The sequence below is a fragment of the Neoarius graeffei genome, chromosome 23 (genome assembly GCF_027579695.1).
Source record: "Neoarius graeffei isolate fNeoGra1 chromosome 23, fNeoGra1.pri, whole genome shotgun sequence".
NCBI classification, from domain to species: domain Eukaryota; kingdom Metazoa; phylum Chordata; class Actinopteri; order Siluriformes; family Ariidae; genus Neoarius; species Neoarius graeffei.
This window is the reverse complement of record NC_083591.1, coordinates 44,633,799-44,644,010: the sequence shown is the minus strand read 5'-3', so window position 1 is coordinate 44,644,010 and position 10,212 is coordinate 44,633,799. Positions and strand designations below refer to the sequence as shown.

Sequence of the window (10,212 nt, the reverse complement as noted above, 5' to 3'; positions counted from 1 at the left end):
GAGATATGATTTAACTGAATTATGGATGACAGATGGATGACGGACGCCACGCCATGGCAACAACTCATCAGATTTACGGCCAGATGCGCTAATGATTTAATTATACTTAAAAAAAGTTCTGCTACAGTGAATCATGTACTCAAGTGCTGTAATGAGAGTACATGTAGTTTGTTCCATTCCTATAATAGTATATCAGAATGATCCGATCATCCAGCTTTTATAAAACGGCAAAGTTCTCCTATTCCTGCTTGTTTGATTCATTTGTCTCAGCTATAAAGATATACACATTAACACAGGACGGCTTAACTTCATCTGTCTTTTAGTACACCTCTGGCTGCTCAATGGCATCACGAATCGAGCATCTTGCCCAGCCGAAACCCAACCTACTCAAATTCCCTGACAGGTAGGACTCCCTAACAGGTCATATACCTTGAGAATAAATACAGTAAACTTACAGGGCATGCACACTTGTCGTTATAACCCTGGTTATGAGGAGGAGCTTGTTTCCTTCGGAGGCAGAAAATCAAGACAAGAGGAGCTCCTCGTGAGACTTAACTGCATTAGCCAGGTTGTTATATTGTAACATTGGAATATTGGCACTGAATTATTTAACAGTTATTCCATGAAATCGAGTCGTACATGAGCTGGTAGTTGACGAGGCGCATAGCACCGAGTCGGCTATAAGCCACGTATGACGAGATTGAACGGAATAACTGTTTTATTCTGTCCACGTTCACTGGATTTTGAGAAGCAGAGCATTTTTATTTTTACTTTTTGCAAATTCGATAAATAAAAACTTTATACAAAACGTCCGACAAATCATTTCCGCTTAGAATGTAAACAAACCGGCGAAATGACAGCAGCAATTTGTGAAAAATGCTATGATAATAATTCCTTAAAAAAAAAAAAGATGGGGTGGCACGGTGGTGTAGTGGTTAGCGCTGTCGCCTCACAGCAAGAAGGTCCAGGTTCGAGCCCCGTGGCTGGCGAGGGCCTTTCTGTGCGGAGTTTGCATGTTCTCCCCGTGTCCGCGTGGGTTTCCTCCGGGTGCTCCGGTTTCCCCCACAGTCCAAAGACATGCAGGTTAGGTTAACTGGTGACTCTAAATTGACCGTAGGTGTGAATGTGAGTGTGAATGGTTGTCTGTGTCTATGTGTCAGCCCTGTGATGACCTGGCGACTTGTCCAGGGTGTACCCCGCCTTTCGCCCGTAGTCAGCTGGGATAGGCTCCAGCTTGCCTGCGACCCTGTAGAACAGGATAAAGCGGCTAGAGATAATGAGATGAGATGAGAAAAAAAGATGCGCTCTTACCATCAAATACTTTCATTCCAAATTTTGTTACTTTCTTTTTTTTGTATTTTTGGGGTTTTATTTTCAAATATTTTTTATTTCGTCCTCGGTTTGTTCAGCAAAACGCTCCGCCATTTTGTTTTTCTCTACTCACAGTATATGAGCTGATATCCTAGTAGTAGAGTAGCCAATCAGAGCACGTGATTGCTCATATAGAGTGAATGTCTCATCTCATTATCTCTAGCCGCTTTATCCTGTTCTACAGGGTCGCAGGCAAACTGGAGCCTATCCCAGCTGACTACGGGCGAAAGGCGGGGTACACCCTGGACAAGTCGCCAGGTCATCACAGGGCTGACACATAGACACAGACAACCATTCACACTCACATTCACACCTACGGTCAATTTAGAGTCACCAGTTAACCTAACCTGCATGTCTTTGGACTGTGGGGGAAACTGGAGCACCCAGAGGAAACCCACACGGACACGGGGAGAACATGCAAACTCCGCACAGAAAGGCCCTCGCCGGCCACGGGGCTCGAACCCGGACCTTCTTGCTGTGAGGCGACAGCGCTAACCACTACACCACCGTGCCGCCCCTTAGAGTGAATGTGGATAGAATAATTTCAGATACCTGTTGTTGACTGACAGCACTGGAACTTGATGTGGTTGTGTGTTCTGAGATGCTTTTCTGCTCACCACGGTTGTAAAGAGTGATTACTTGAGTTACTGCAAAACTGCCACTCAGTAGTTTTTTTTTTTTCATCTCATCATTCTGTATAAACTCTAGAGACTGTTGTCTCATCTCATTATCTCTAGCCGCTTTATCCTGTTCTACAGGGTCGCAGGCAAGCTGGAGCCTATCCCAGCTGACTACGGGCGAAAGGCGGGGTACACCCTGGACAAGTCGCCAGGTCATCACAGGGCTGACACATAGACACAGACAACCATTCACACTCACATTCACACCTACGGTCAATTTAGAGTCACCAGTTAACCTAACCTGCATGTCTTTGGACTGTGGGGGAAACCGGAGCACCCGGAGGAAACCCACGCGGACACGGGGAGAACATGCAAACTCCACACAGAAAGGCCCTCGCCGGCCCCGGGGCTCGAACCCGGACCTTCTTGCTGTGAGGCGACAGCGCTAACCACTACACCACCGTGCCGCCTAGAGACTGTTGTGTGTGTGAAATTCCCAGATCAGCAGTTTCTAAAATACTCAAGCCAACCTTTCTAGGACTAACATCCATGACACAAAGACACTAAGATCACATTTTCCTTATTCTGATGTTTGATACGAATGTTAAGTGAAGCCCTCGTCCTGTAGCTCCATTCATTTACGCATTGTGCTGCTTCCACGTGATTGGCTGATTAGCTGGAATGACCAGGTGTCCATGTGTTCCTATTAAAGTGTCTGGTGATTGTATGTCTGTATTGGTCTTGTGTTTGCAGGCGGTCTGTATACTGGTTGGATGAACTTCCAGCAAAATCAAAGCGCTCCACCACTGCATTTGGTAAAAACATTTCTTTTAAGAAATGAAGACTTTCCTATGCTATATTGTACTCAATTATACTGAAACAATTTGTCAATTGTTCTTTTAACAGTCATATCGAACTAAAAGGGGATCTTATCACCGTCATTAGGTTCATGTGCCAGTTTTTCCAGATCATTTAAACGTAGCTTACAGGCTTAAAACATAACAAATGACTGGTTTTCACTTTAGAAACCTCATTAAATTAAGTGTGTGTCTGGGAAATCATCTTTAATCAGATTATTGCTGAATAAAAATAATGGTTAAACTGTAATGTGTGTGGTTTTTTTTTTTAAGTGTTGTCTGTGTCTCACGGCAGAGCTCACATCACGTTGGTCCCAGCTGTCAGAGAGGAAAAAGATTATTACTCACTATGAGGACAACAGGTAACTGTACAGCATACTGTATAATACATGCATGGCATAGTTTGTCTAATTTCCAGAATCAACATGAGTTTAATTGAATTTCAAGGATGGATTTGACTTGGCAGTTGCTAAGGAGTGGAATAGGAAAAAGAGGAGTAAGGAATAAAACAAATGGGTGTGCTTTAATCAGAAAACCTACAGTGGTGCTTGAAAGTTTGTGAACCCTTTAGAATTTTCTATATTTCTGCATAAATATGACCTAAAATATCATCAGATTTTCACACAAGTCCTAAAAGTAAATAAAGAGAACCCAGTTAAACAAATGAGACAAAAATATTATACTTGGTCATTTATTTATTGAGGAAAATGATCCAATATTACATATCTGTGAGTGGCAAAAGTATGTGAAACTCGAGGATTAGCAGTTAATTTGAAGGTGAAATTAAAGTCAGGTGTTTTCAATCAATGGGATGACAATCAGGTGTGAGTGGGCACCCTGTTTTATTTAAAGAACAGGGATCTATCAAAGTCTGATCTTCACAACACATGTTTGTGGAAGTGTATCGTGGCACGAACAAAGGAGATTTCTGAGGACCTCAGAAAAAGCGTTGTTGATGCTCATCAGGCTGGAAAAGTTTACAAAACCATCTCTAAAGAGTTTGGACTCCACCAATCCACAGTCAGACAGATTGTGTACAAATGGAAGAAATTCAAGACCATTATTACCCTCCCCAGGAGTGGTCGACCAACAAAGATCACTCCAAGAGCAAGGCGTGTAATAGTCGGCAAGGTCACAAAGGACCCCAGGGTAACTTCTAAGCAACTGAAGGCCTCTCTCACATTGGCTAATGTTAATGTTCATGAGTCCACCATCAGGAGAACACTGAACAACAATGGTGTGCATGGCAGGGTTGCAGGGAGAAAGCCACTGCTCTCCAAAAAGAACATTGCTGCTCGTCTGTATTTTGCTAAAGATCACATGGACAAGCCAGAAGGCTATTGGAAAAATGTTTTGTGGACGGATGAGACCAAAATGCAACATTTTAGTTTAAATGAGAAGTGTTATGTTTGGAGAAAGGAAAACACTGCATTCCAGCATAAGAACCTTATCCCATCTGTGAAACATGGTGGTGGTAATATCATGGTTTTGCTGCATCTGGGCCAGGACGGCTTGCCATCATTGATGGAACAATGAATTTTGAATTATACCAGTGAATTCTAAAGGAAAATGTCAGGACATCTGTCCATGAACTGAGTCTCAAGAGAAGGTGGGTCATGCAACAAGACAACGACCCTAAGCACACAAGTCGTTCTACCAAAGAATGGTTAAAGAAGAATAAAGTTAATGTTTTGGAATGGCCAAGTCAAAGTCCTGACCTTAATCCAATCGAAATGTTGTGGAAGGACCTGAAGCAACCAGTTCATGTGAGGAAACCCACCATCTTCGGTTGGTTCAGCAAAACACACCGCGATTTTGTTTTTCTCTACTCACAGTATATGAGCTGATATCCTAGTAGTAGAATAGCCAGTCAGAGCGCATGATTGCTCATATCCAGTGAATGTGGATCGAATAAATGTGCATTTTTCATGACCAGACATTAGTATGTTTGAGTAATTGCGCTTGAGGGAATAATAACAGCTGTTGTAAAAAAGTAACTGTTGAGCATGAATAGAGTTTGAGGGGAGAAACGGTGTCTGTGTTTTCAGGAAGAGGAATGAAAGTGAATAAAAAATACAGTAATGGGAGGGATCATGAAAATCATATCTGCTCCAGAGCTCATGCACATTAAGAGTTGAACAATCTATCCAGCTCTCTAACCTCCTCATCTGGACAATCTGCTCACAAAGATCAGCTTCCAATGTTCAACTTTCATGTCTCGAGTAAAGTAAAGCTCTCTCTCTCTCTCTCTCTCTTTAGAGAGTCTCCTGAATGGAAGGTGAGCACAGCTGCATTGAAGGCTCATCCCTCTGAAAGAGTGTGTTCACTCGCTCAACCCCGTCCACCTGCAGCTGGCTGGCAGCCTGATCGCCCCCTGTTGTCCACAGTGAGTCTTCACAGTTCTTTATACTTCTCCGTACACACAGTATTGTAACTTTTCACCTGCTTCTACCCCCCCCCCCCCCCCCCCCCCCCCGATTAAGGATCCACACAATATTGCTGTGCTGCTTCCAAACGAACCTTAATTACTGCCTCACAAGAGCTGAAAAAATAACGAACATTTCCAACTATTTACAATTAATATTTACAAAATAATGATAACAATCCTAATCATAAACATGATCTACAAACAGAGACCCTCCACAGCATTTCTTCTCTTTTTTATTTAATTTATTTGTGTTTGTGTTTTTTTTTTTTTGCATTTGTAATGACATTTTTTTTTTTAATTTCAATTATGGTTTTGTTTACAGGCAGCAGTACCGCAAGGTGCAAACAGTCTCCTAACATACAGTGGTGCTTGAAAGTTTGTGAACCCTTTAGAATTTTCTATATTTCTGCATAAATATGACCTAAAACATCATCAGATTTTCACACAAGTCCTAAAAGTAGATAAAGAGAACCCAGTTAAACAAATGAGACAAAAATATTATACTTGGTCATTTATTTATTGAGGAAAATGATCCAATATTACATACCTGTGAGTGGCAAAAGTATGTGAACCTTTGCTTTCAGTATCTGGTGTGACCCCCTTGTGCAGCAGTAACTGCAACTAAACGTTTCCGGTAACTGTTGATCAGTCCTGCACACCGGCTTGGAGGAATTTTAGCCCGTTCCTCCATACAGAACAGCTTCAACTCTGGGATGTTGGTGGGTTTCCTCACATGAACTGCTCGCTTCAGGTCCTTCCACAACATTTCGATTGGATTAAGGTCAGGACTTTGACTTGGCCATTCCAAAACATTAACTTTATTCTTCTTTAACCATTCTTTGGTAGAACGACTTGTGTGCTTAGGGTCATTATCTTGCTGCATGACCCACCTTCTCTTGAGATTCAGTTCGTGGACAGATGTCCTGATATTTTCCTTTAGAATTCGCTGGTATAATTCAGAATTAATTGTTCCATCAATGATGGCAAGCCGTCCTGGCCCAGATGCAGCAAAACAGCCCCAAACCATGATACTACCACCACCATGTTTCACAGATGGGATAAGGTTCTTATGCTGGAATGCAGTGTTTTCCTTTCTCCAAACATAACGCTTCTCATTTAAACCAAAAAGTTCTATTTTGGTCTCATCCGTCCACAAAACATTTTTCCAATAGCCTTCTGGCTTGTCCACATGATCTTTAGCAAACTGCAAACGAACAGCAATGTTCTTTTTGGAGAGCCGTGGCTTTCTCCTTACAACCCTGCCATGCACACCATTTGCTGTTCAGTGTTCTCCTGATGGTGGACTCATGAACATGAACATTAGCCAATGTGAGAGAGGCCTTCGGTTGCTTAGAAGTTACCCTGGGGTCCTTTGTGACCTCACCGACTGTTACACACCTTGCTCTTGGAGTGATCTTTGTTGGTCGACCACTCCTGGGGAGGGTAACAATGGTCTTGAATTTCCTCCATTTGTGCACAATCTGTCTGTCTGTGGATTGATGGAGTCCAAACTCTTTAGAGATGGTTTTGTAACCTTTTCCAGCCTGATGAGCATCAATAACGCTTTTTCTGAGGTCCTCAGAAATCTCCTTTGTTCGTGCCATGATACACTTCCACAAACATGTGTTGTGAAGATCAGACTTTGATAGATCCCTGTTCTTTAAATAAAACAGGGTGCCCACTCACACCTGATTGTCATCCCATTGATTGAAAACACCTGACTCTAATTTCACCTTCAAATTAACTGCTAATCCTCGAGGTTCACATACTTTTGCCACTCACAGATATGTAATATTGGATCATTTTCCTCAATAAATAAATAACCAAGTATAATATTTTGGTCTCATTTGTTTAACTGGGTTCTCTTTATCTACTTTTAGGATTTGTGTGAAAATCTGATGATGTTTTAGGTCATATTTCTGCAGAAATATAGAAAATTCTAAAGGGTTCACAAACTTTCAAGCACCACTGTACTTTATAAGCTGTTCTTCATACTTCATATGACCCTACAACATATAATATGCATGTACAAGTCTTGTTTTTAACCCATTCAATTCTCGCAGTGATCAGGGTTGGGTTTTTTTTTTTCATTTATCTTACGTGCTTTTTTTTTTCAGGAAAAGTCACCTATAAACTAAGTAGGATTCATAACAAGATTTTAATGTAGGTGCTGCAAGCACCAAGCATGCCCTTGAGAATGAAGACGTCTGCCTCAGAGCTGTATAAATGATGCAGCTATCATATTTGGTCCATAAATTTTTTAATAGGCTTATTATTGATTTTTCTGACATTTTAATTAGCTTTTATTGGTATGTTTATTATTCTCACACAAGATATAAGCATCTAACCACAGTAGCTTGCTTGCTTGCTTGCTTATTTATTTATTTATTTATTTATTTATATTTGTCAGGGGCCATGTACAACAGACATGAGAAAAGATGTATTGCACCAGAGTATAGCGTTTAGCTAATTTCCATCCGTAGTCCCTGCAGCAAGTAGACACAAGAACAATAGGTAGGGGAGGGCAGGTAGACACAAGCAAAATACTACACTCGGAAAGGGAGGTAAACATCAAACAGCATACACAAAAAAAAACAACAACAACTCAAAGCAACAACATAAAGTACAATAGAAAAGATAGACAATATGACAAATTATTATACACAGGTGCCACTTTTTCCATGGAATAAAAACACGAATTCTATTCCCTTCTAGTGGGTTTACTGATGGCATGTGATATTGTTATTATATCGCTTATCCTCCATGTATTACGCCACTCTACCCAATGGAGAATGAGCGTGCAATATTCTTACAATATTGCACGTTGTTAAGACAACATGACGTCACACATTGGAGCTCATGCAAAGATCCAATGACAAAACTTTGCTGCTGCGCATGTGCACAATAATTTCTTTGTCGGCTGGGAAAGAGAGAAGACGAGACTAATCCAGTACTAGGTTTAAGCACTAAATAAATAAACTGAAAATTGCAACTGAAGACGTGCTGAACACCCAAAAGGCTACCAAAACTTCATTAGATATTCTTCACACATATTTACAAGAGAAAAACAGACCAACGGACATCGAAAAACTGGAAAAGAGACACGTCAGAGATGTAAAACTTCTGCACTAGCGACTGACTGTGACAGTTTGTAAACAAACATGGCCGCCAGGTTTGCGTCGTTAAAAATGGAAGATTTTGAGAGAATTTTGGCTGCTAGGTCGCTCCGTCGTATGTAGTTCTCTATGTTGATTTTAAAAGTTACTAAGTAAATTACACAGGAAAGATAATAATAATAATAATAATAATAATAATAATAATAATAATATTCAGCTTGACTACGCTAGCATTGGCCTGCGTTAACACTACACCGGCGAGAAGATAACTGGACTGCCACAATAACAGCACCGAGTCGCGGGTAAGCTCGCGTTGGCCTTCGAGAATGCTGATATGAAGAGTGTGTGTATGTATAATAATAATAATATTGGCTGGCTTTTTTTCATGGTCTATCAGATATATTCCATTCAGCTATTCGTCTTCAACTCATTCAATATCATGCTAGCTGAATGGAATATATCTGATAGACCACTCAAAGCCAGCCAATATTATTTAAACAGCATAACAATACCCGTGACCCTATTCCCATTTCCTAACTACTCCACCCACCCTCCCTCCTCACTCAAAAGAGCACATTTCTAATCCTACACCCCCCAGCCTCCCTTGATACCCCGCAAGGTGCAAACAAAAATGCAGAGTATTTAAAAAGTGTGTGCCGTGCGTTTATAAAAATGTGCATCATATAAAAATGTACAGTACATCATTAGATTAGATTAGATTAGATTAGATTAGATTAGATTAGATTAGATTAGATTAGATTAGATTAGATTAGATTAGATTAGATTAGATTAGATTAGATTAGATTAGATTAGATTAGATTAGATTAGATTAGATTAGATTAGAACTTTACTGATCCCTTTGGGAGGGTTCCCTCAAGGAAATTAAGATTCCAGCAGCATCATTACAGGATAAACAGAGAATAGAAAATAGAGAAAAAACTTCTAGATAAATTAAATTAAGTATTTACATATACAAATATAAAAATAAGATATGGGGAAGAGGGGAAAAAGGAAATAAAAAAGGGGGGCCAGTAGGAGAGATATTGCACTTTATATTGCACATTTATATTGCACATTGTCCAGTATTGCTTATTGTTAGGCTAGGCTACTGCTTCTTCCCGTCCTCTGTCCTCCTGTTACCCCTCCTCCTCCCCCCAGAGAGGAGCTGTACAGTATGATGATGTGAGGGACAAAGGATGTTTTAAGTCTGTTCGTCCTGCGCTTGGGAAGGAGCATTCTGTCACTGAACAGGCTCCTCTGGTTGCTGATGACGGTGTGCAGAGGGTGACTGGCATCGTCCATGATGTTCAATAGTTTGTCCATAGTCCTTTTCTCTGCCACCATCACCAGAGAGTCCAGCTTCATGCCGACCACAGACCCGGCCCGCCTGATCAGTTTGTCCAGCCTGGATGTGTCCTTCTTGGATGTGCTGCCCCCCCAGCACACCACGGTGTAAAACAGGACACTGGCAACCACAGACTGATAGAACATCCACAGGACTTTCCTGCAAATGTTAAAGGATCGCAGCCTCCTAAGGAAGTATAGCCTGCTCTGTCCCTTCCTGTATAAGTGATTGGTGTTGCAAGTCCAGTCCAGCTTGCTGTCCAGCCACAGCCCGAGGTACTTGTAGGAATCCACAGCCTCCACCTCGACTCCCTCGATCAGAACTGGTCGTGACCTTGGTCTGGACCTCCCAAAGTCAATGACCAGCTCCTTGGTCTTCGAGGTATTGAGCTGCAGATGGTTCCTGTTGCACCACACAGCAAAGTCCCTCACCAGGCTCCCATACTCCTCCTCTCTGTCGTCACTGATACACCCAA

General features: G+C 41.4%; 1 protein-coding gene across 1 annotated transcript in view; it reads left to right on the top strand.

The window, feature by feature from the left end:
• Positions 1-341: 341 nt before the first annotated feature.
• The window catches only part of spmap2 (sperm microtubule associated protein 2), a 32,197-nt gene continuing 22,326 nt past the window's right edge, over positions 342-10,212 (top strand). The window contains exons 1-4 of the mRNA XM_060905415.1: positions 342-403; positions 2,745-2,806; positions 3,144-3,210; positions 5,108-5,234. Of these exons, the coding sequence (XP_060761398.1) occupies positions 342-403; positions 2,745-2,806; positions 3,144-3,210; positions 5,108-5,234 (318 nt within the window). The remainder of the gene's footprint in view (positions 404-2,744; positions 2,807-3,143; positions 3,211-5,107; positions 5,235-10,212) is intronic.